General features: G+C 41.0%; 1 protein-coding gene and 1 long non-coding RNA gene across 11 annotated transcripts in view; one reads left to right on the top strand and one right to left on the bottom strand.

The window, feature by feature from the left end:
* The window catches only part of RABGAP1L (RAB GTPase activating protein 1 like), a 462,901-nt gene that overhangs the window by 15,423 nt on the left and 420,985 nt on the right, over positions 1–26,493 (bottom strand). For 6 of the 9 annotated variants that reach the window (XM_079761776.1, XM_079761779.1, XM_079761777.1 and 3 more), the window contains 2 exons: positions 16,642–16,734; positions 5,947–6,057 (listed from right to left, as the gene is read on the bottom strand). In XM_079761776.1, coding sequence (XP_079617902.1) covers positions 5,947–6,057; positions 16,642–16,734 — 204 coding nt within the window. Of the gene's footprint in view, positions 1–5,946; positions 6,058–9,542; positions 16,460–16,641; positions 16,735–26,493 lie in introns of those variants that run through there. The other 3 variants (XR_013812987.1, XR_013812988.1, XM_079761782.1) reach the window with 2 other exon arrangements.
* Positions 8–25,007, top strand: LOC307093575. Of its 2 annotated transcripts, none has more exons than XR_013812989.1 (3): positions 8–2,425; positions 5,931–6,222; positions 18,187–25,007. It is a non-coding gene; the product is annotated as an uncharacterized lncRNA (long non-coding RNA). The 2 variants fall into 2 exon arrangements; XR_013812990.1 differs by having other exon boundaries at positions 16–2,425; positions 6,064–6,222.

The following is a 26,493-nucleotide window of genomic DNA, read 5'->3' as shown; positions in this document are numbered from 1 at the left end:
TGCAAATCAGAGCGTGTCACAGTCATAAAGACAAAGACGGTGAAGGGAGTGTATTTACTTCTCCAACTCTAGCACTTCCTGTTCCAACATCACCACAAGCCATTCTTTTTGTTCCTCGGTAACCCTGGGATGGCTGCTTTCACTGAATGCCAATGATATACCAGGCCCTTGGCACGCATTATCTCTAACCCTCACAACAACGATTATTTTACAGGTAATGGCAGTGAGGTTTGCAGAGATCAAATAACCCGACTGGGGCACACATCTGCGATCAGAGCCATGATCCGAATTCAGACTGAACTGGCATCAGAGCCCATGCGCTTTCTAAATGCTCCTTACACATTTCAGATGGCACAACAGCACTCACTCTGACCCTGTGGAAATGGTTGGATGAAGGGGGCGGAGCCTTTAGGGAGGCTTCTAACCAGTAGTTTCTGTGGGTGGGTTCAGAGAGGGTGAGCAAGAGAGGGGCTGATCCATGGACCAAAGACAGGTGAGAAAATTCAAAGATTGGCTGAGCCCCACCAGGGTATTCACATAGGACAGTGAGTACAGCAGGGAGAAATTAAGACCTAAAACCTATGATAGAACACTGACCGAGTATCTCAGTTAGTTAGAGCATCATCCTGATATGCCAAGGTTGCAAGTTTGATCTCCAGTCAGAGTACATACAAGAATCAACCAGTGAATACATAAATAAGTGGAACAACAAACCTCTCTCTCTCAAAATAAAATCAACTAATCAATAAATAATAGAGAGATCCATGAGGAAAAGTGAAGTAATCTAAACAGAAAAGACCATATTTCTAGAATGGCCAAGAAAAGCTCAGAAAAATACTCTGGTCTTAACTCAGAGACAGAGCCCAAATTAACCAAGAAAGCACTGTGTGTTAGTTTCACTCAGTTAAAAATGTGCCTATTTTACACTCTAAGGCTCTTACCCCTTAGATCTCAGCTTCAAGTTCACATGTGCAGGGAAGCATGGCTGAGCCCTGCCCCACGACCCCCATCTAAATTAGCTCCTGTTTATTTAACTCTGTCATACTTCCTTTTACAGCACTTAGCACCGTCTGTAATGATAATTCCATGTGTCATTTACTTGTCTGGCCCACTGGACTTGAGGCTGTGGGCGGCAGGAACCACATCTCCCTGTGCCTCACTACAGCCCGGAAGCAGCCCAGCACAGGGAGAGCAGGTACTCCGTAAGTACTTGGCGAATAAGCGGATGGGGCTCTGAACGTCACTACAGAAGCCGACAGTGTGGAGTGGAGGTGGCAGAGAGCCACAGGACACGTTCGGCAGAGAAAACCACTGACACAGAGGATGGAAGCTATTTGAAAAAGCTGTCCCTGGCTGACAGCAGCAAAATGATATCCAAGTATCTGTGAACACTGGCCAGGTGGCCTCCTGTCTGTTTCGCCGTATCTGCCGCATGTCCAGATGGCCAGGCCAGCACAGTCTGCTGGGTGCTGGCAGGGAAACCACATCCAGCTTCTCTGTTCTCACTGTCTGATGTTCGTCATGACCTGTACCTCAGAGGTTATAGCTCTGTTTTCAGATAACTTGAAAGTGTCAGGTACTTAAGGTGAAAAAGTCCCTTTTAAGGACACTAATACATTAGATTTTAGAAGGGAAATCTACACAGCAAGAGCATCTTAAAATTAGAGGTAGACCTCAAAAATGCAGTTTTGGAAATGTCTATAATAAAAGAAAAAGAAAGCCACTTTCCAGAGGAAATTTTTAATAAACAACTAAATATTTATGATGAGAGGGCCTACTATTTTTATTTCACATTTTCTGCTGCACATTCTTCACTAGGCCAAGGTAAAGCAAGCTCACTGGATTTCTACTGCTTTCAGATCTGACATCTGCAGACATTTCTGTGGGCCCCATGTGGGAGGAGCCAGAGTTTCCCAGCAGGCTTCATCTGAAGTTTCTCCTCTGTGTTAGGCTTCTGTGACTTGAATGTGAGAGAAACACTGCAATTTGTGATTTAATCACACATCCTCCCATCACCTGATCAAAAGGCTCCACCATCGGGATGGGGAGCTTTCAGAGATGGTTTCTCAAAGAACCAGCCAGTTGTTTCAAATAAAACAAAAGAATCTGCCGCTTAGTACGTGTTTCTGGTCTAACAGGAAACATGCTGTGGTTAGGAGGGACCCAGGCACTTTCGTGGGAAAGTCCTGGCTGTCAGTCTCCTGTGTTCCTGGGACCAGGAAAGGACAGGGAGGGCCTGAGAGCCGGGGCAGCAGGAACAGAACCGGAGACGTATCTGTTCACGTTGCCAATCTTTCTAATCGCTGAGAAGCCCTTACTGAAGGAGCTGAGGGAGGGTGAGCTCTCAAAAGAGAAGCTGTGTCTGAGAGAAACACTGAGAACCTTCGTACCCAAGAAGCCTGAAGCCCACGCGAACATGACAAGGGTAAGGAGTAATTTATTTTTTTAAAGTTCCTAATTACATAACTAGTGTTTGTTTGCTTTACGTATTATTTCTACTACAATCTTCTTTCATGTTTGTTTAATGTTTTGCTGTTTTAATGAAGAGATCTGATCCTGACCCACTGGGAATGGAAAAGTACTAGGCCAACGGGGGGAGGCAGACTCGCAGGTGAGGGCCTTCCTTGAAGCTGCCGGGCGGGTCACCTATCCTGTGGGGACAGCTTTTTGGTAGGTGAATAAGCCCTGCTCGGCAGAAACTGCAACATCAGGAGGAGATATCCATGAAATAGCAAATTTTATTCTTTCATCCAGATAGCAAGCTTCAAAAGGCAGGGGCCAGGTCTTATTCTTTTAAAAGAAAGAGAAACAGAGGTATGAAGGGGGGAAATAGGAGTGAGAAGGAATAGATGAAGGAGTGAACTTTCTTCAGGGGCTGCTCCAGTATTTACACGAGCTCCTAGGTGCTCAGCACTCAATTAGTTCTGGAGTACCCATGGAGCATCCTTCCAGACTGATCCTCAAAATGGATTTTCTTGAAAAAACTTTTACATAATTAATTTTATGATGATTTTTACTTGTAGATAATATATTTTTCTTTAAACAATATATTTTAAAATAATATATTTTTGTATTTAAAACATTTTAAAGTAAAATTTTAAATATCTTTTTTCTGATTATTAAAAAGTTATAATGTACATTGTTATCTAACCAAGGGTGGTTAAATAATTTAAGGTTTTCTTATAAAAGGTTAGTAATTAAAAAATAAAGGTATAAAGAAGAGTATAAAAATTAGATTCACTCTTATCACCCAGAGATACCTAGTAGTAACATTTTAATGCATTTTATTGTCGGCCTTTTTCCTGTCCAGGTATAGTCTAGCCTCCCCTTAAGGATGGCCCTATGCCAGCCTTATCCTTACAATTTAGATAGATACAAACATTATACAGAAATTAATTTACTGCCCTAGCCGGTGTGGCTCAGTGGATAGAGCCTCAGCCTGTGGACTGAAGGTTCCCAGGCTCGATTCCGGTCAAGGGCACATGCCTGGGTTGCGGAGTCGATCCCCAGTGGGGGGCGTGCAGGAGGCAGCTGATCAATGATTCTCTCTCATCACTGATGTTTCTCTCTGTCTCCCTTTCCCTTCCTCTCTGAAATCAATAATATATATATATATATATATATATATATATATATATGTATATATTAAAAGATTATCCTTAAAAAAAGAAATTAATTTACTTTAAAAATACATATATTATATCATTATCTTCCCATTGTTTTAAAAATCTATTTCAAAAAGACATTTGACAAATAAACTTCTGTTCTCCCCTTCTATTGGACATATGCATTACTTCTATGTTGTATTCTTATAAGTAACACTGCAGTAAATAACCTTGTATGTATATTTTTTACCAAATCTCTGATACGTATATAGTGTGTCCCCCCAAAATGCGTACACACACTTTAAATAATTATAAAGGCAGTGTTTATTAAAATACATCTCATTTTCGAAATTGAGCTATCAGCTGTTAAAATGTGTATATATTTTTGGGAGACACCTGTATATATGCCAGTTTCTTCATTTATAAAATGGAAGATTAAAATAATAAAGTCTTTAGAAAAATTAAATGAGATAATGCTTAGAAATCACTAATATAGTGTTTGATACATAGTAGGTAGTCAGTAAGTATTTAATTTCATTATTTTTTTAAAACTTCTAAAGGCTTACCAAATATACTACCCACACAACTTTCAATTTACAGCTCTAGCTTATTTCACGGAACGCCCACTGAGGCCAACTGCTTAAAACATTTTTCATTTAGCTCGCCATCTCAAGAAAACTATTAATGGATAAAAGATTCACAATGACAGAATGATTTATGAGTTAGGGCCATTTGGAAAGCTAACAGGGAACCAAGAATTTCATTACAGTACTAACTCACCACTCTAGTCTTGTTAATACAAAACTGTAACCGCTGGTCCGGTGGGGTGTGGCCCTCATCCACTGGAGACGCCTCTTCCTTCTTTGGTTCTGGCTCTTAGTCACATACTTTTCATACCAACACCTTACAAACAGGCTAGCTGCACGAGGTTTGCGGTTAAAGGGCCATCTCCCCCCCCCCCCCCCCCCCCCCCGACTGGGCTGCTTCTTCTACCTTCCGTATCCAGCGTTCTGAGCAGCACAGTCTTTGTTTTATTTCCTGACTCTGTTTGGTGCTGACTCCTTCAGCTTCCACCTCTCCCCGTTAGCACTGTTTCCTTCCCAGTGGTCTTTTCTCCCACCTTATTGTGGTTAAAACCTGTGAGCTGCAAAATCAACTGTGTACATGGGAAAAAGAAGTTGTGGCAGGGACCATTTTTTAAACATTGTTATAATTCCTTCGATCTTAATTCCATCAGATTTATATTATTCATGGATTTGTATTTTAAACAGTGCCAATGCATAGTTAGAGCACAATAATGCCTCTTCTAAGTCTCAGTTTTTCTGATCCCACACTATTGGTTGGGAATGTTCACTTAAAAAAATTTTTTTAATTGATTTGAGAGAGAGAAGGGAGGAAGGAAGGGAGGGAGGGAGGAAAAGAAAGGGAGTGAAACATCGATTTGTTGTTCCACTTATTTATGCCTGCATTGGTTGCTTCTTGTATGTGCCCTGACTGGGGATCGAACCCACAATCTTTGGCGTATTGGAACCACACTCTAACCAATTGAGCTACCTGGCCAGGGCTGGGAATGTTCACTTTTTTAAAGTCAGAAAATAGAGTGATAACTTTAAATCTACACAAGACTCCTTCCACGTTGCCAACTGTTTTTGAAAACTCCAGCAATAGAAAACAGAAGTCCTAAAGCTGTCAGTACTGTTGGAAAGAACAAAGGAAGTTAAACAATTTAATGTCTTCCTAGCAACAGCTAAAGTTTATTCAACACCTACTACTAAACTGCTTTCCCTTGTTTTATTCTCACGTCATCCCATGAGGCAGCCTTTTTTGTACCTATACACAGGGTGAGAACGGCCTGGGCCACGTGGTGAGGAAATGGCAATGCCAGGATTCACACCCAGGCCGTGTGGGCGCTTAGCCACTAAGATGCTCGTTGACCTGACAATACGTGCATCTTAATGTGCATACGTCACATAAATCCTTTACATTTACTGTAGATGAGCATTCCCGGTGGCGGAGGCTCTCAGGTGACTATGCTGGCAGGCCTTGCCTTAGGAAATTACAGGTGCAGAGAAGAGACACGGGAGTGCAGAGGTATAAAAGAGTAGGTCACACATGCTGCTTAGAAGTGACCCAAACCCTTCTCCAAGGCTGGCGTTTCCCACCTGCTCCAAACAGCACAAGCAGTCCCCTCCCACCTACACCCACCCACGCATCCATCAAGCAGCTGACTCCCGGTCAAGTACAGAGGGAGCCCCAGCGGGATTGTGGTGAGAGCAACTGGGTCCTTGCCCTTGAGGAGGTTGTCACAGTCTTATTTCTTCCTAGTGAATGATGGGTGTACCTGATCCAAGTCATTCCGCAGAGCAATCTTGCTGGTTACAAGTTCATGGGCGAGGTCATCATTCTCTTGTTCCAACCTCATGCTGGCCTCCTGTAATCTCCGGTTCTCCCTCTGCAGAAAAAAAGCAACAACCAGAGGTGGGTGTTAGTGCCTGAGGTACTAGCAGCAACAGATGGGTGGTGAGGAAAAACAAGCAGCAACGACTAGTGAACTTGAAGGTGTAGAGGAGAAGGCGCAGCGGCACAGGAGGGCAGGACAGCTGTCTGGGAAACAACGGTGAGTTAAGCGAGCGGTGCAGCGGCGGCACTCTACCCCGTGAACTTACCCCGGCCCCTAACCCCCCAGGCAGGACTTCATTATAAAAAATGTGCCACAAAAAAACAAAAATTTCCACACGTACCCCCAGTCCGTGAGGTTTCCACAGACCTAGAATGCAGACACAGGCAGTTCTTTGTTGGAAACATGCATAATAACCCCACCCCGGCCTCAGGGGAAACCACAAGACACAGTAGGGCTGGAATAGGGGGAAACCACTAGAAAGGGCTTCAAGTTGTTTTTCCAATATCAGGGGTCAGGATGCTTGGGTTCGTGACTTTGCTATATGACACTTTCATTCTTTGGGTAAAAATATGTTTACTTTTCTGAACACCAATTTTTGTGTTATAAGAACAACTGTCCTTACGTTTGCTTTGTTGTTGTTTTTTAAATTTCAGATTAAAAGATGCTGGGTAAAATACATTACTGAGCTATTTTTCCCCCTTGAACTCCCAGGAAAAAAAATCTGAAACAAAGTTAAATGATGAGAGAACCAAGTTACATTGTTAGGAAGCGAGGTCTCCCCTAAACTAGCCATTATGAATTGTGTACATTCCCATCAGAATAGCAATGTAGTGTTTTCCATTCCAAAGTATCAAAAGTGCTTTTTTTCCCTGCTATTGTTAGCAATTTCAGGAGACTCGAGAGAGCTGACAGGAAAGACTTCAATGTGATGACACCTTCCTGTTTTCCACATTTACACTCCTAGCCGTGCCTTCTGCAAGGGTGGCAAAAACTCAGACAAAGCAGTGTTGCACAACCAGGAGACAAATCTATGTCCTGAATGAGATTTCGTCATGGCATACTCTGTGTATGTGTGAGTTTGTGTTTGTGGTGAATTTTGTCTTCTATAGGACAACCTAGGGTTTGTTATATGGAAAGAAGAAAACATAATTTCTTTTTTCTTGTTGTTTTTCAAAGAAGGGCTAAGAAACATGGTACAGGCAATGCCTGCGGCTGTCCTGGGGGCAGTGGATTCAGAAACAGGCCCGCAGAGAAGCTCAAGATCAAACTCGTACTTGACTCTAACCAGCCAACAGGGTTCCTCCCTGTCTTCTCTTCTGGAGAAGGTAGACTGGGGTAATCGGGGAATGTTAAACCACTTTTTAAAAAGACACCTACTGAAAAAGATTTTAAAATCCCAAATCACTTAGCTATTTCTAAGTAATTTCATGAATTCCATGCAGTATTAAAATAGAAATGAAAAATATCTAATAACAGAAGAAATGCTTATGCTTCCTTGAAGAAAAAGAGCTAAGTAAATGGGAAAAATCCCATTTTTACAACAGCATAAAAGATATCAACTGTGGATAGTGGATTATTTTTATTGTTGTCTTTGTGATATTTAAAGGTTTCTAAGTTTTCCACAATGGATATATAACACATGTATTTTAAAAGTTTAAAAAGTTGTTTAAAAAAATAAAAAGCAATTTAGAATTTCAATTCACTGGAAATGATAAAAATGTCAAAAGAAGAACTTTTTTTTTTTTAAGTCCACTCTTGCTAGATACTCATATTCTGCATGAAACCACACTGGATCTTCCTTTGTGACTGAAATACAATGGAACCCTCAAAAGTGCTGCCTGGCCAGAAGCCCTTTGCCAAGGTGTTTATTCCTGAAGAGACAGCGTGCATAGGTATAGGGGCAAGTTGTCCTCATCCAAGTCTACCTGTCCCCTCCATCCATCCACAGACACTCTGCCCTCGCACAGAAGCATAATTTCATGGAGACTGAAATCATGGAAAAGCCAGGGCCTGTGCAGCTGAATCTTTCAGTCTTCGGGGAAACGATCCACATTCCAGCAGGGCCTGGCGAGTGCATCTTTCCTTCCAATATATCTAACTATTGCCCCTATTTGTGGAAACAACTTACATACTTGTCAAAAACTCAGATTTAAAAAGAGATTCAGAAACTTCCCTCATAAATGCCCTCCTTGCCAGAAACCGGCTAGCAAATACCAGCACAGTTTCCTCAACATATTTCACAATGCAGAAGGCGTTTTTCTCATTTCTTGATAAATCCCTTCCAAAGGGACCCTGGTTAAGACTATTACACTATCTATTCCTGAGTTAAAGTCCTATTTCTACTGAAATTGTACTTGCAGGACTCCGAGGTACAAAAATCTCCCCTAATTGTTTACATCACACTCATCTGGCATAAGAGAAAATGTTGCAGCTACCAGTTTTTCAGGTTACATTACATGCTTAGAATCGAGTTAAAATAATCTCCAGGTAAAGTCACATGGTGTGAGTGGAAAAGGACTTTGTTCAAAGTATTTAAGAAGCACAGGTCGCTACTCTCCCTATGGATCAGAGCTGCGTCTGATGGTTATATTATATGCAAAAGGAGTATGAGCTCAGCTGAAATTCTGACTGGTTAAGTTCCCATTCCAAGACCGATGTAACTCGAACCCTTCTTCACAATCACACATCTGAGGGGTGGGGGACTATCGGGGAGAAATTATGTGTCTGAGGGTCCCTAAAAAGCACAACAGCCTAGAACACACCTGGCGTTTGCTTTAGCAGGAAGCTCAGTCCAGTGTCTGCGAAGCAAGCAGCAGAGTGGGGAGTGTGCACTCCGGCTCTGCACTCACAGACGTGGGGAAAGCAAGCCAGAGGGAAAATGCAGTATCCTCCTCCACAGCATGACCCTCCTGGCCACTGAGATGGACATTTCCCATGAAGAGGGCTTGCCCGCACTCACCAAGGGTTAAAGAGGTTGCATCACTTAGCTATCTTTTCCAGCCTTTCCCGAGGAGCCAAACTCGCTTTGGAACTGACTGATTCAAGACAGAGTTCACCTTCACACCAGAACGGAGAAGAAAAGTTTCCTTTCAATGGGCTTGGGAAAGGTAGCAATCTTGCTTGGCTCATTTGGAAACATTAGCAAGGGCTGCCCACCTGAGAGAGAGCTGAACTCAGCCCCATGCACCTCAGTCAGTCCGGAGACAGTCACGTGTCATACGTTTGCACAAGCAGATGTGCCGAATGCTCAGAGCCTGCAGACAACACAGGCACATCGCTTCCCTGGCCTCACAGCACAGACTCCAGGAGACACTGCCTCCATAACCCCTCAATCGCTCATCACGCTGTCTGGAACATGCCCCACCTCGTACAACTGGACAACAAGCAGACGATAGCTTTCCCATTCGTCCCCTCCCCTCCTACACAGGGACGCACAGCTGGGAGAGTGCGGTAAGTAACTTTTGGGAGGAGGATACTGCATTTTTCAGAGAGACAGACGCAGCTATTACAGACATACATAAATTTAAAAAACTTACCTCCTCAAAAGCCATAGACCAACTACCGTTTTCAATCATAGGTACAAAGACAATTGAAAAAAAAAAAAGAAGATCCAATGAAATTGCACACCTACTAATACATTTAGGGAATGGCAGTAACAGGAACAGACACTTGTCAATGGTATTTGGCTTAGATTTGCTGTTTTTCCTTAAGAGTGTCATATACTCTAAGTTCTCTCTGGGACTGCGAGCATTCAATGGAAGAAAGTGCACTTGAGGCAGCCAGAGGGCAAGTCTCAACTCAGGAAGACCAAGACTGAGTCACGAAACTCCTCCCTCTCCAGGAACTATTTGCAGTCTGCATGACTGATGAAAATACTGTGTGTAACTATTACCAACTACGGTGTGAGTTGTTTATGCTGTGTTATCAGAGCCGGGTGGAGGGAACTTCCTTAGGCAACGAGGTTGGAAATCTTGCAAAATACTTCATCTTCAGGCAATAAATAGAATGACATTGCTGGGCAGGGAAATGCAAAAGAACACTGGGTTCCAGCCCTCCTCCGAGTCTGAGGACTGAAGTTTGGGTGGAATAGTACAAGGGATGGTGAACATCATTTTTTCCAAGATGAAGAAACAGAAAAATGTGAGCTGGCAATCAAAAGAAAATAAACTGAGCCTTAAAGGAAAAAATGATGGGGAAGGAGGCAGCTTCATAAACTCCAGCTGTGTTTTGGGTGTGTTGTCCGCTGCTGTAATGAATTCTTGGCATGTTTTTGAAGACATTTAAGGGCCAGGAGAAAATGTTTTCCTAAAAGATCTAGTGCAATTTTATGAGCAATGGCACGCTCAGCTCTCACTTATTTTGTTATGGATACCTCTATCAAAAGAGGTGATAATCATCACATTCAAATTTTGTAGGTTTTTTGACATTCAAAGACAAATGCTTACACAGAAAATGCTAAAATGTCTACATTGTCTGTAAATGAAGATTTTAGAAAGAAAACCTTGATATTTAGAATTGTTTTAGGATATTCCTTCACCCAGCATATCCAATTTTATCTGGCTGGTAGAAATTTAAAAATTTTAAACGTCAAACTGAAAACAAGATTTGTCAGTAATAAGTAATTCAGGTGGCAAACTGCATTTCTTTTGGCATTAAAAATAAAATCTTAGATTATAGCATAGGGGATAGCAAACTTAATGTAAATGACCAGATAGTAAATATTTTCGGCTTTGCAGGCCATATGGTCTTTGACACTACTCAACTCTGTCATTACTGCAAAAGAAACAAAAACTAAACAAATGGATGTGGCTGTGTTCCAATAAAACTTTATTTACAAACACAGGCAGTGGGCCATATCTGGCCCACAGGCCATGGTTTGCAAATCCCTGCTCTACTCTAGCTTACAAATCAAATTTTAAAAAAGCAAATGGTCCCGGCCACCTTGGTTCAGTGGTTGAGCAACGACCTATGAACCAGGAGGTCGGGGTTCAATTCCCAGTCGGGGCACATGCCCGGGTTGCAGCTCAATCCCCAATGGGGGACATGCAGGAGGCAGCCGATCAATGATTCTCTCTTATAATTGATGTTTCTATCGCTCTCTCCCCCTCTCCCTTCCTCTCTGAAATCAATTTAAAAAAAAATATCTATTTTAAAAAAACAAAACAAAGCAAATGAGTTGCAAAAGATGTAGAAATACATGAGCGTGACACATAACTTTCTCAGTAATACCACTTCAACAGAAAATAGAACTTACTGAAAACTGAAGAAAGCTTTGGAGAATTCATTCTGAAGATCATCAATAAACATACTTGGGAATTCTTAATATGCACACTGTATACCTCCCCCAATGTTAAGTATAACCAATCAGCAGACGGCATCATCAGGAGCCACCTGCTCTTTCTTAGCTAACCTGCTCAGGAAGCCTCAGGAGCCAAGGGCTTGCCTTCTCCACCATCCTACAATGGCAAGTTTTCCAAGCTCAGAAAGACTGAGCGGCAGTCTTCTGAAGTTTATCATTAAGTTTCATAGTTATCATAAAAACCACCCTCTTGACTATAACTATTCATGAAAAGCACATTATTTCATGACATAAATATTTCCAAAAGCCAACCACAGTCTCTGTGGTATGGAAAAATAAAATGTAACTTTCTTTCCATTTGTAGAAAAATACTTTTCAAACATGAATTCACTTATCTTGACTTCTCTTTTCAAACATGAATTCACTTATCTTGACTTCTCTGAATGAGGGGTCCCAACACAGTAAGAAGAGAACCTTTTTAATTTTTTGTGAGGTAAGGAGTTTAGCATAATTTAAATTCTTCATTAGTCAAGTTAAAAACAAAATGTGATATAGCCCTGACAGGTTTGGCTCAGTGGATAGAGCATCGACCTGCAGACTGAGGGGTCCCGGGTTCGATTCCAATCGGGGGCATGTACCTTGGTTGCGGGCACATCCCCAGTAGGGGGTGTGCAGGAGGCAGCTGATCGATGTTTCTCTCTCATTGATGTTTCTAACTCTCTATCCCTCTCCCTTCCTCTCTGTAAAAAAATCAATAAAATATATTTAAAAAAAATTTTTAAGTTAAAAATGTGATATTATATGTGAGGATGGCAAATAATACAAATACAGTTAAGCTTTAATTCAAATGTTTTGTTTGCATTGTTTTTATCAGGTACAATTAAATAGCTTAATTTAAAATTATATGCAGAGTAATTGCTCTCTAAACATTAGTATGTGCAAGAAAACTTTGTAAATTTAGAGGAGTTATTTTCTTTCTATTTGAATTACATTTTGATTTTAAAATTACTATGTCTAACCTCAAGAAACAAAGTTAAACATTTGAAATTCACTTATAATGAGCATAGGTAAGCTACTTCAATTAGAAATTATGCATTTATAAGACTGTGTCCCAAACACAAGAAAATATAAGCATCCTGGTTCTTTCTAGGATATGCCCATCTAAAATAGGTAATATACAATCTTTCTCGTGCTGTGGGAGACTCACTGAATTTAATTAATTAGCTATGCTTTTTACGGCTTAGCCCACATTTGTGCAAGTAGTTCTTCAATTAAACAAGAAAAGCATAGCATCTTCTGGAGGCAGGTGAAGGCTGCAATTCTCTAAAAAGTGCTGTTGACTGATTACATTATCAAAAAATCTAACTTTCCCTAGATGGGAACAATTTATCTCATTAAAAGAGAAAATATCTTATTTTCTGAAATTGGTTACTGTTATTAGTGGCCTGGCAACTAATTTTTAAAATGTACTAAAACAGCTACACATATCCACAAATGTTTGTTTTCTGGGGACTTGTATAAATATGAAAATATACATGATGTACTTCTACGGACAAACCTCCCTCCTGCACGTCACTTCATCTGAAATCAATAAATATCAGAGTAGATAAAAGCTGCTACACACATTTGGCCAAGCCAAACTTAAGAAGGACAATAAGAGACTTAGAATGCATATCCTATATTCTTCCAATAAAATTTCCTTTTCTGTCTTGAAATCTAGTCATAAAGATAAACAGAAAAAGTACACCAAAGGCTATAAGCAATCAGTATAGAGTTCACGGAGTCTCAAATACAAATTGATGCCAAGACCAGGTAGCATAGGCAGTGTGTACACGTTTATTACCTATTTATGTATGTTTATGTGTGTGTATATATATCTCTCCATACATTTTCATTTATATGTGTGTGTGTGTATACACACACACACACACACACACACACACACACACACATAAATGAAAATGAATATGCCACCCACTTATGTTGTCCTTTCTCCCATAAATACGGTACACAGAGTCTATAGTCATTAATTACCTCCATTCTAAGGTCTCCCCTCTCACAGCATGGCTTCTACACAGGTACCTCTGTGTGACTCAGGGTTTATGAAAGGAAGATGGTAGGCCAGGCACCCATCCTCCTGGAACACTTGGCTTGAATTTTCTTGATATATAATTCACATAAAAGTCATAAAAAATCATATAATTCACCTTTTAAAATACACTCTTCAGTGGTTTCAGTGTATTCACAAAGTCGTGCCACCATCACCACTAATTCCAAACCATTTTCCTTGTGCGTAGGGTTCTACAATTCAAATTTATACCAACACCATTTTGTCCCTTTCATTGTGGTTGAGATTTCAGTGTTAGATATTAGATACCAGTGAGTATAGTGACATAACCTGAGAGTGCAGATATTTGCGTATAAAAATAACCCCCAACAGCCCAGCCGGCATGGCTCAGTGGTTGAGTGTTGACCTATAAACCAGGAGGTCACACTTGGATTCCAGGTCAGGGCACATGCTGGGGTCGTGAGCTTGATCCCCAGTAGGGGGCGTGCAGGAGGCAGCCAATCAGTATTCTCTCTCATCCTTGATGTTTCTATCTCTTTCCTTTCCTTTCTGAAATCAATTAAAAAATATATTAAAAATAATTTAAAAATAAACCCAAACACACATTTAGACTGATAGAGCAAGAATGGGACTGCTGAGAGCTATGTCTGTTTTGTTGAGTCTCTAATCCCACCTCCGACTTATTGCAGTAGTTCTTCTGTCTACCACCATGCTCAAGAGAAATAGCTTCAAACTGAAACATCTCTTAGAATATCTTACTGCATGACATCTCTGAGCCTTTTTTTTTTAATTGACACAACCGTCCTAACTCTCTTGCCATGTGGCAAACTAGAGGTAAATACAGCATTGTAAGCAGTATGGATCCTAATGGTGGAGAAGGGGTTGTTAGTTCACTGGTATAAGTTTTGACTCGAAGCCTCAAAGATCTTCCCAAGTTATTCTTAAATTCTTAAGAATTTACATAACTAGGTTCCCAGTTCAAGATCTATGACTTATGAAGTTTCCAGGACCTAGATATTATTCTTGATAGGATTAAATTTAGAAGATGCTAAAAGGTATTTTCTAAGACTATCCTAGTAAAAATAATTATAATTAGATTCTTAAGCTAGAAATTGAATATGTGAGAGAAATCTGTTGATTGAAAACTATGTTGTCAATTGTCACCTCAAAAATATAATGTAATTTGAGGACTATCATTTTACCAAGTATATCTATTGCCAATACAAAGGTCTAGACTATTAAAGGGTTGAGCTATTTGTTAGGTGATGTATTGACCAGCTATTCCAATGATACAAAACAAACAGTTCTAAAAGGGGCCTGATGTGCACACAGGAGGCCACAATACTCAAGCTAAAAAATAATATCTGTTTTCAAAACAAAAACAAAAGGTTTAATTCTATTTTGATCCCACAATAAAAATTATACACATTGATAGTGCTGTGTGGTAAGCATTTTTTTAAATAATATTATGCATTGTACTATTTATTTGTATGTATCTGCTTGGACACAAAAAGACTTTAAAAATAATAACAAAGTCAGTCCCAGGCAGATTTTAAATATACAATTTTAGTCTTCCATTTCCCTATCTTCTATTTTAAAGCACTCTTCCCAGATTTTATTTATAACGATGGCAGCAATAAGAAAACTAGATTGACGCAAGCAGTAGGAGGGTTTCAGGTTGGATCCTCAGAAATGTTTCCTAATTACTACTTGAAGCCTTTCTAAAGCAGTGTGCTACATGAGCTAATTACTGAGGGCTGGTGGCTAGCTTCGCACCTCACTCCAGGAGCACCGTGTGTGCTGCAGTTCTCTACCAGAGCAGTATGTGGGACTCCACTATCAGTTCTGCAGCCAGTTCTATGAACAAGAGGGAAAACACGCTGATATTAGATTATTGGCTAGCAATGCCTGGAAGAAATATGAGGAAGATCTGCAAGAGACTGATGCATATAAGGTGGTGCTACTCTAGTAATACTTGGGTAAGTGGAAGCAGTAGGCCTACTAGGGGTAACACAACCATTTATTGCACACCAACCATGTGCTGGGTGCTTAAAATACGCCATCCCCCATCTTCTCAACAGTCCTTCCAGGCAATGTGTACACTACATGTTTTGCAGAGAGGAAGAGGCTCAATAGTTAGTCCAACACAATGAACAATGGCGTAGGGATTAAAAACTCCCAATTTGCATTCCACATCCTGGCCCTTTGATTTTGGAAAGCCGGGATTCAAACTCACGTATGACTACAAAATCTATATACTCCTTCTACCGTGGCCCTTCCCGGAACCCCGCATGCTATTCAATTTAGCAAGAGACAAGATGTACCGTGTGACTGTAGCTGCCCGTGCCCAGCTCTCTGACCACATAAAGGCAACCTTAGTTCCAAAAGTGGAAGCCATGCCACCCTGGGTGATTTAATTCATAATACCACCCAGTGCTTTTTTTTTGGCAGGATATTGTAACATTGCTCACTGTACAAATACAATATTCTCTTACCCTGATGTACTAATGTGGAGAGAGAGGGAACAACACATCTGTTATATTATTTCAGTTGGAAAAAATAAGTTCGAAATCAGTCATTGCATCATGGGAACAGTGTTGCTAATTACCAATGAAGAAATCTACCTTTTGTGAATAGCCTGATTTACAAAAAATACTATCACTTATTTAACTAAGATGTTCAGATGAAATCATTTTGATTCTGAAACTGAATACTATAGTGAAATGTCACTGTGACTCATAAATTTATTTGTGGAAATAAACGTTGCAACAAACACCATGACTATGCTCAATACAACCTTTGTGGTTTTTATTTGTCCTTCCAAATGAGCTTGTATTTTTCACATTTGCTACAGACACAGGTGAGTCTGAAACATTTTCGTGCCAGTCTTGGAACAGATCACCTTCTAAAAGTCTTTGTGGATGTGACCGTGTACAGCTAAAACAGTACTTTGCCATTTTCCTTTTCCTTTCATTTTTGAAAGTAGTCGAGAGCCACTTTCTTTCCTTTTCCCTCTCTTTCTCTCAGCTTCTTAGGCAGATTCCCAGTATAAATGCAACAGATGGCGTTACCTATAAATATACAAACTGAAAGAAAAGAAATATTACGGTGGGCTACTCAGGAAGTGTGCTGAAATGAAAACAGCCCTGGACATTTAACATGGCCAGTGTCTAAATCAAGCAGGAAGGAACAGAGGGACTTGAACTTGCCACAACTGCTGCTAAGGGTCATGAGGGCCCTGCTCTGGCAGGTGCTGCGTCTCCCATACCTTGTATCTGTCCATGGGGTCCTCCTGCTGCAGCTGACTCTCGCGCATTGTCTGATATTCCTTCTCATATTTCTTCAGCTTCTTGGTCGGTACCTGCGGGGGGAGGAGGGAGTCAGAGGAACAGCATGTGAGACGAGGAGATGATTTAGGTAAACATTCTCTGAGGTGTTCCAATCAAGTCTCTGGCATTCTGATGGCACTCGTCCAACTCGAAGTTAGAGGGAAGCAATCTAGATTTGCACTCTCTCTCTGAAAGTCCATATGGTGGATATTGTAGGTTTTGTGGGTCCTGCGGTCTAGGTCACACCTACTCCACTCTGCTGTTACCGCACAAAAGCTGCCATAGGTGATGCATAAACAAATGAGTTTGGCCCTGTTTTAATGAACTTTTTTTTTTTATAAAACAGGCTGTAGTTTGTCCATCTCTGTTCTACAATATTGCTGATACGCCATACCGTTTTCTTGTTAATGTATTTAACAGTGTTATTAATTCTAACTACTTTCATTTAAGTAAAATTCACTCATGGCTTCTATCATGTTGAAAATGATTTATAACAACAACAACAACAACAAAAACCATTTTTGAAATGGAGTTAATTTACCAGACAGAAAGAAGACTGTAAAGCTCATCACTGAAAGCGCAAAGGAATATGGAATCACTGTGCTGAATGAGATAATAGAAAATCATCTAAACAGCTCATCTATTTCTTGCTAGAATTATGTCATCTTTAAAAGACATAAAGTAGTCTAATCTTTTCTGGGAAAAGACTAAAATCTCACAGAACCTCAGAATTTTAAAAATAAATAAGTAAGCATTTGGCACTGGACAGACCAGGGTCTGAATGCCTACTATACTTTTCTTAAACCCTTGGCAAACAGGTATTTAACCTCTCTTAGCTTGACTTTCTTCATCTGTAAAACGACAGGAAAAAACATTTCTAGTTCACAATGGTTATCAGGAGAATTAAGTGATATAGGTAAATTATCTAAAGTAATGCCTGGTTCATGGAAATTTTTAAAATTGTTTTTTAATGTATCCCCTCAAAATGAATGCAATCTCTTTTGCTCCATAGAACAGAGACAATCTACTTTTAGGCTTTCCTTGGACAATCAAAATGATATAATCTCTTTAGAAATAAAAATCTTAATGTTTAGGTCCTAAAGGAAGTGACTTAAAATGAAGAGAAACAGTTTAATTTTTAAAAGATTACAAATGTGTTATTTTGCTAAATTCTTGGTAACGTGGTAAAGGCGCGGGTGATGCGTTTATGCCTCTCAGTATCCATCAGGATGTCTACCAAAGTGACCCCCGGGAGGCTCTCAACAGATTGTTTCTTGTCGAGTTCAAAACTTGGTATTTAGAACACATGTGTATGTATGTGTAAGAGAGAGCAAGAGAGAATGGACAGCACCCAGACTGGATATAGAATTATCATGTAGCTTTCTGGGGTGAAGATGATTTAATTCTCTGGAATCTGGCCAGAGAGTTTTTTAAAAAAAGCAAAGACACCCATCTTATTGTAATTGCTTTTTCTTTTCACCCAGGAACACGCTGAAGTGTGGAATGATCTGCTTCTCACCATAATTGGGAAGTTTCCCAAACTCAAACCAAACCTGGCAGACAGTGCAAGTCATTGAACAACAACATGATGACAATCTTCATCAAACAAGAAGTCAGACATGCCCCAGAGTGTAACTGATTTACAAAATCTCTGTTGAAGATTGTCATGAGAAATGCTAATCCTTATTACACCATCTCCAGGCACCTCCAACCAGTCACTGAGACTGACTAGAGTGCAATAGAATGGAAAGCACCGCCAGCCAACCGTGCGGCCTCAAGATCATCAGATGAACAAGGAGAATCTACATGATCATGTGATGAAACATTATTTTTCTTGATCTTGATAAGGGCCTCAATTTCTTGTTTTCTTTTCTCTGTATGTATTAATCATACACTTAGAAACCAAGTAAAAAAAGACTCTCCAGATGAAGTGGCAATCACTAGCACTGAAGGAAAAGAGGGTTTTAAGCAGTGACAGGTGTTTCATGTGTATCCCCAGGGGCAGGGGCAAGGAGAGAAATAAATGGTACTATGAGGAGGGCACCTACCCCAGCAGCCATTCACCCACAGATCAGAAGTATTTCAATACTTTTTGCAACTGAATGTCATATCAGTACCAGGGGTTCCAGGCTGCACTTCAGGCCTGAGCGGAAGTATTTTCTATACAGTTCTGAAATGGATCCACTTACCGATGATGCAAGTACATGTGGCAAGCTTGTTCCTAGAGAATTTCTCTTAAAACTACTTATTTTTATATTCAAACTATTACTGAGATTATCTTTATATGTAAAGGAGTGTCCTTTTAAAAATCAACCTTGATACTTATGTTAAGAGGTTCATTTCAAAGTGAAATTTTTTAAAAAATGCATTAAACACCCTCAATAAGCTAATCCTTTCCCATCTGGCTGAGATTCCAGCATGTTTGGCTTCAGCTTGCTCAGGGAAACAGAACAAGTTCCCAGAACAATATGTTGCTAGGAAACTGTCCAAGCTTATTTATCTTGTGCTGTGGGGTGATACTGAGCATCCACCTGTGATTGGCACAAAGTGAAAGTGGCGAAAGGGCAGAGGAGGAAGAGACAGAAGAGCTGATAGGAAACTCCTGTTATTTATGACACAAAGAAAATGGACAGTTACAGTTTCTAAAATTATATTCCAGGATAAAATTAATTTTATTTTAGTGACTGTCATACTGAGTTTGAAAATTTTCTCATTAGAGAAAGAAATTTTAAAAATGCCTTTAGAATGTAGGCGTAATTGAAGGAACACAAAAAGTCATCAAGAATTATTATAATGGAAACAACCTATTACCCCAAGAGCAGTGTAGGTATCTTTCTCCTTAAGTTAAATAAATTTAATGCAAGTGTGCACTTAAGGAGTATGCTGAGTAAGAAACACCAATTCTTTTAGATGTCTACCTAATTTGGGGTCCTGTTCCACCAACTACCCATGTTCTGCCTGTCCAATAACTCCAATTTGGCTAAATTCAGAAAATGTCCTTAAAGAATATCCACAATTGTTTGTAAGTGCAACTGACAATGAGAACTTACAACTTCAAAATGGTTATATGTAGGGCTTGGGGGTTAAACAGGCTTGCATTGGAAACCGTGCTCTGTCAAATACTAGCTATGTAATTTTATAAGCAAATCATTTAAACCTCCTACTGGAAGCTTCAATTCCTTTTTTAAAAATGGAGGTAACACAAATGACCTACTATGACCATCTCTTTTTATTGAGCACATAATGCACCACAGCACTGAAATAAGCACTTAATCCATTTTATGTTGCCTTTGCCTCACAAAGTTGAGATGGGTTTACCATACCCATTCCATAACATGAGCACTTTGAGAAAGGCGAAGTAACATGCACAGGGACCACAGTCATGACTAGCCCAACAGGCCTTTCTGACACCAAAGGTAAAGCCTTAACTGCAATGCTCCCTGCCTGTCACCTCCACTGCCGGTCACCCAGCCAGCACACAGATTCAACCCGGGGACCCTTGCTAAGCCTCATCAGTAGCTGACTGCAACCAATGAACTAATCAACAATAAGATGATGGAGATGTTATTTTAACACCTGACTGGGAGATAATGCACCTAAGATATGTCGTATTACCCAGCATAAAGTAGGAGTTCAGAAAAATATAAACACCCTCCCCCTGAACTTTCTGGGCAAGCTAGAAAAAGGAGAAGGTCACCCAGACCGTGGGGTGGCTGCACCGGGAATTTAACCCTGGGAGAAGCCTGCTTAAAATTCCATACAGTATTAAGAGGGGGCAGATTGAAATGATATATTTTCCTCCTCTTCCAGCCTTGTGAAACAAGTATTGAGGCCTAAAGCACCCAGGAGATTTACAGCTTAAAGCAAATCACCTTACGTTATGGACTCAGTCCTGCTTAGATGGAACAGTTTTTGAGGCCAATGACTTCATTGAGAATGCCCTTTCTTCTCTATGGTATTGTTTCTTATGCTTCTTTAGGATTTCTCTCTGTCCCCACTGCTTCATGTTCTGTGTGTACAGATAATCTGGGTTCTCTCTCCCCCCACATGCAACAGTTGCAGCTGGATCACAAGCATTCCTCCTATTGGTTTTCAAATCTGTTTTTCTCAGATTCTTTGCACAAGACAGAGAAAGAGTCTTTAGTTAGAAATGTACCACTTACAATTTTTATTACAGTGTTTAAAAAGTAGAATGACTATTAAGTACTAAAAATTAAGATTGTAAGATAGTAAATAATACACTAAATCTGGTTACATGTTGAATTGCATTGGTCTGATTCCAGGGAGTAGATTAACCAGATGTAGTCCCAAAACTGGGCCACAGAAAGCTGATACAGCTATGCATTCAGAGCGAGCTAATCAAGCTTATTTAAAACTAGACAATGAGACAGGACAGAAAGAGGACGGGGAGCCAAGTAGGACTCTGTTCTTTATCACCATCAAGTGCTCCGTTCATTATAGTGGTGCTGGCCTTTCCACCACGGGATGCTAAGAAACCTGAAGTAATACTTTACCCTAGTTGCCGCTGGCAATTAGATAAAAAGTAAATACATATCTCATGCTCACGGTAGGCAGAAGGCTACAGACATTTATGCAATAGGAAATTTCATTCAAGACTAATATGCTGAGCAATAGCTGTATAAAACAATCTGAGTCCTTAGAGAGATTCAACTTTACTACTACAGAAATCTGAGAAGGATAAATGGTAGGAAAGAAAGAGGAGGGGGGGTCCTTTACTGTGCTCTGTTCATCTACCTACCTTTAAAGGCTGTAGTGAAACTGGTTAGAAGTCAGCAGCAGCATTAGCCCGCATGGTGACTGCACTTCATTTTTATACACCAACTTTTTTAACATGGGAAGAGAAATATCCCTACTTTGCATTTTAAAAATCAAAACACCCATGAAACAATTATGTTTTTATCATCTTCCATGTAGCAGGCATGGCCATCCAGGAACAAATGCAGTCTGTCCCCTCGAGGAGCTTACAGTCCAGTGGGGAGAAAGAGATTATCACACAGTTTAAATAAAGACTCATTTACGGAGAAACCAAGATGGCAGCATAAGTAAATACCTGAACTGCTGCCTCACACAACAACTTCAAAACTACAACTAAAAGACAAAACGGACATCATCCAGAACCACAGGAAGGCTGGCTGAGTGGAAATTCTACAACTAGAAGGAAAGAGAAAAGCACATTGAGACTGAGAGGAGCTGCGGAAGTAAAGGCAGAGGTACGGAGGCGCCCGTGCGGAGAGGGCTGGCAACTGAGTACGCGGCTGTCTTTTTCAATCCGCAGGGAGACACAAGCTCCCGACTGCTCTGAACTCCAGTTCCGGGCGAGACTCTGGGGACCCAGACTCATACGGGGAGAAACTGGACTGTCTGGCAGCGGGCGGAACTCAAGGACGGCTTTCTCTCAGAGGTGCTTGCAGCGATTACCAAGGGACACTGAGACCTGGGGGCCTCTTAGGGCAGGGCTGATGGGAAGCCATTGCTGTTTGCTCTGCCCTGAGACTCCGCCCCATCCAAGCTGTGCGCAGAGGCTTTTGCATATGAATGGTCTGGTCCTTTGAAATTTAAACTTACCTAACAAACTGCAGCTGAGTCAGAGAGACCCAGAACACCCAAAAGAAGGCCCAAGGCCCAGCAGCAGCTTGCATTGCTTCACAGCTGGGCCTCATCTGGGCACCTCCAAAACCCAAACAAAGAAGAGAAATCTGCAGATCTCTCTGTAGCTCCTGCTGGGTGGCCTCAGGCAGAGGCTAAATTAGCACCTCCTTGGAGATCCAAGAGCCAGTGTACCCAGGGGTCAGAGTGGGACCATCAAGATTACAACTCCTCAGATCCATAAGGGACACACTCAGGGGGCAGACTCAGTGAGCACCAAAGCCCCACTGAAGCAAGTCTTGCCTCATAAGGGTGTCTCCAGCACAGAAGTTCTCCCAGCGTAGACACAGCTAATCCTCACAGCCAATTGGCCTGGAGGTCAATTCCTCCCAGTGATACCAACAACAATCAAGGCTTAACTACAACAAGACTGTGCACACAGCCCACAAAGGGGTGCACCAAGAGTGTCCACCTCAGGTAACTGGGGAGGCTGAGCCACTGGGCCCTATAGGACACCTAGCACACAAAGCCACTCTATCAACTCAGGGAAGCAGCCAAAATGCGGAGACAAAGCAACAGGTCACAAATGAAAGAAATGGAGGAAAGCAAATGACTGGATATAGAGTTCAAAACCACGGTTATAAGGTTTTTCAAGAATTTTCTAGAAACTGCCAATAAATTTAGTGACACCCTCGAGGATATAAAAAAGGACCAACTAGAAATTAAGCATACACTGACTGAAATAAAAAATAATATACAGAGATCCAACAGCAGACTAGAGGATTGCAAGAATCAAGTCAAAGATTTGAAATACAAAGAAGCAAAAAACACCCAACCGGAAAAGCAAAAAGAAAAAGAATCCAAAAATATGAAGATAGTGTAAGGAGCCGCTGGGACAACTTCAAGCATACCAACATCAGAATTATGGGGGTGCCAGAAGAAGAGAGAGAGCAAGATACTGAAAACCTATTTGAAGAAATAATGACCAAAAACTTCCCCCACCTGGTGAAAGAAATAGACTTACAAATCCAGGAAGCGCACAGAACCCCAAACAAAAGGAATCCAAAGAGGACCACATCAAGACACATCATAATTAAAATGCCAAGAGCAAAAGACAAAGAGAGAGAATCTTAAAAGCAGCAAGAGAAAAGCAGTTAGTTACCTACAAGGGAGCACCCATACAATTGTCAGCTGATTTCTCAACAGAAACTATGCAGGCCAGACGGGAGTGGCAAGAAATATTCAAAGTGATGAATAGCAAGAACCTACAACCAAGATTACTCTACCCAGCAAAACTATCATTCAGAATTGAAGGGCAGATAAAGAGCTTCACAGATAAGAAAAAGCTAAAGGAGTTCATCACCGCCAAACCAGTATTATATGAAATGCTGAAAGGTATTCTTTAAGAAGAGGAAGAAGAAGAAAAAGGTAAAGATAAAAATTATGAACAACAAATACATATTTATCAACAAGTGAATCTAAAAATCAAGTGAATAAAAAAATCTGATGAACAGAATAAACTGGTGAATATAATAGAATCAGGGGCATAGAAAGAGAGTGGACTGACAATTCTCGGGGGGAAAGGGGTGCGGGAAGAGACTGGACAAAAATCGTACACCTATGGATGAGGACAGTGTGTGTGTGTGGGGGGGGGGGGTAAGGGCAGAGTGTGGGGTGGGAACCGGGTGGAGGGGAGCTGTGGGGGGAAAAAAGAGGAACAACTGTAATAATCTGAACAATAAAGATTTATTTTTTTTAAAAAGACTCATTTACAAAGTAAGGTGAGCCTCTGAGGGAGAAGTAAAGGTGGAGGGAGGGAAAATTATACCTAGGCTCTAATTTCAATTGCTTTTCTAAGGAATGACACTCAAGCTGAGACCTGAAGAATAAGTCAGCCAGGGACAAGTAGGGAGTGTCCACAGAAGAGGAGCAATGGCAGGTGATGGGGAAGAGCAAGGCAGGCTACATGATTTGCCAGGACCAGTACAAAAACCCCCTGGTTCCAAATGATGATTTCAGATGGTGCTAGAGCATTAAACTAAGTGTGGGGACCTGTGTGACTGCATAGGTCCCGTGCCCAGGAAGCAGGCTCTGGGAAGGGGGGATGCAGTGGAGCTCAAAGCCAACTGGAGCACAGTGAGGAGAGAAGTGACTGCGGAGGCTGCAGAGATCTGAGAGGTACATGAGCTCCAGGCCAAGGTGCAGGGCCAGAGACCAGCCTCACAGACCAACCTACGGTGTGTCCTTCACAGTTCCCCAAACAGTTCCCAAAGAGCCAGGCTCTTACATAAGTACTCTACGCTAAGGGGAGGACAAAGAAGATAGTATTTGCTTTCAAGAGGCTTACAAATTATTCTATAATTTGGGGTCGAATGTGATAAGTTCCACAGAAGAGTATAAGCACCAACTGTGGAAGACTGAGGCATGAAGATTACCCACTTGAGGTGGAGAATGTAAACACAGACAGAAGGACTGAAATTAGCATCCTTCTGACTGCAGAGCACTGATGTGCCATACCACTGTGGAAATGGCAAACACATCAGCACCTCCTGTGTGCCAGGCATGGAGTGCTATGTACTCTACACACATTAATGTACATTAGCCTCACATCGAGAAGGTAGGGCTATTATCTTCCTCACTTTACAGAGGAGGAAACAGACCCCTCAGGTTAAGTTGTCCACAGTCACACAGCTAGCAAATTCCACCAAGAGACAAGGTCTAAAGTCCTTGCTCCGAACTACTATACAACACTACCATTTACTAACATTGTTTTATTTGTTTTGTTTTTAAAAATATGTGCTATACTTATGCCTTTTTTATTTTTTCTTCCTGGCCTTGTGTTGTCATTTTAACCTTCTTTATCTACTCACCAAGCTATATATACTGCCTCGATTTGGCTGAGAGATATACAAGAAAAATAATTTTCCCTAAAGATTTTTCTGTCTTTATCATTAAGAGTCAAAGCTGGCACAAACAGCAATGGGAAATACACTTAGGTATGAATTTCTAAAATAGGATGGCATACATAATGCTACTTTCCTCTGGTATTGACAGCAGCACCAATGCAGCTTTGTACCGATGGCCAACTAGAGCCGATGTAGTTATGGGCAATTACTACGGACTCCCTAAGAGTGTGAACACTGAACCAATGGAATTCTGGGAACCCACACATGGCTCCCAGTGTCCCCATGACCCAATGCAGGGTCTGTTCCTTACAGGATTGGGAAGCACATATATGTGCTCATTATTTCAACAAATATCAACAGTGTGCAAGGCACAGTGCCAGATGCTATGCTGGACAGACACCTATGACACAATCCTTTCATCAATAAACTTACAAAAAGTATAAAATTTGATTAATGCCATTACAGACATATAAGCCTCATGCTATCATTGGTTGAGAGAAAATGTTTTCACAAATCCACCAGGAAATTTAGGACAGACTTTAAGGAGGAGCTTGCACATAAGCATTGTCTTGTCCTAGAGGGAGCTTTTGCTATTGACCATTGACAAGTGTCAGGGTTTTTTTAAGTAGATATCAGTAGCCTCCAAGGACTGCAGGCAGGCGAGGCCTTAGTTTTCTTCCCACCACCTTTCCAGGAGGTGGGGAGCTTCACTTGGCCCGGGTGCTCTCAGGGGCCAAACTGCCTGGCTTGTCAGAATCTTACTTGCAATCTATGCAAGGCTAGAGGGGCCTGGTAGTATTTCTAGCCAATCCAATTTAAAATTACAATATCCTTTGTGCTAATTGGAAAACCCTCTGGTATAGACTTAAATATAAGTAGGTTAAATTTAAAGTGGTTATCTCCCGATTAGGATCTTTCCAATGGCAACCAACTACCCCTAGACTGTGTATTTCCATATCAGGGTACTGCAAATATTAATCAAGTCCAAGGTGTAGATTAAAACAAACACACGTTATATCACACAGTGTAGGTTGGACTATCTTAATGTAAATTACGGAGAGTATAACCGTAGGGTAGGCCTGTAAAAGGTACAGAGAGGGGCAAGATATGGAGGAACAGCTCATTATTGCTCACTTCTTTTCTTATTCCATAAAGGAAGCAGAAGAAACTGCTGTGAGCAAAGGCATGAAGCTAAAAATCATGGGCCTCCCAACTATCTAAGCAGCTATATTTGTCTGGATGAGGAGATGGGTGCCCTGGTGTGAGGCACCTGCAGAG

Source organism: Cnephaeus nilssonii (assembly GCF_951640355.1).
Source record: "Cnephaeus nilssonii genome assembly, chromosome: 21".
NCBI classification, from domain to species: domain Eukaryota; kingdom Metazoa; phylum Chordata; class Mammalia; order Chiroptera; family Vespertilionidae; genus Cnephaeus; species Cnephaeus nilssonii.
This window is presented reverse-complemented; position numbering and strand designations above follow the sequence as displayed.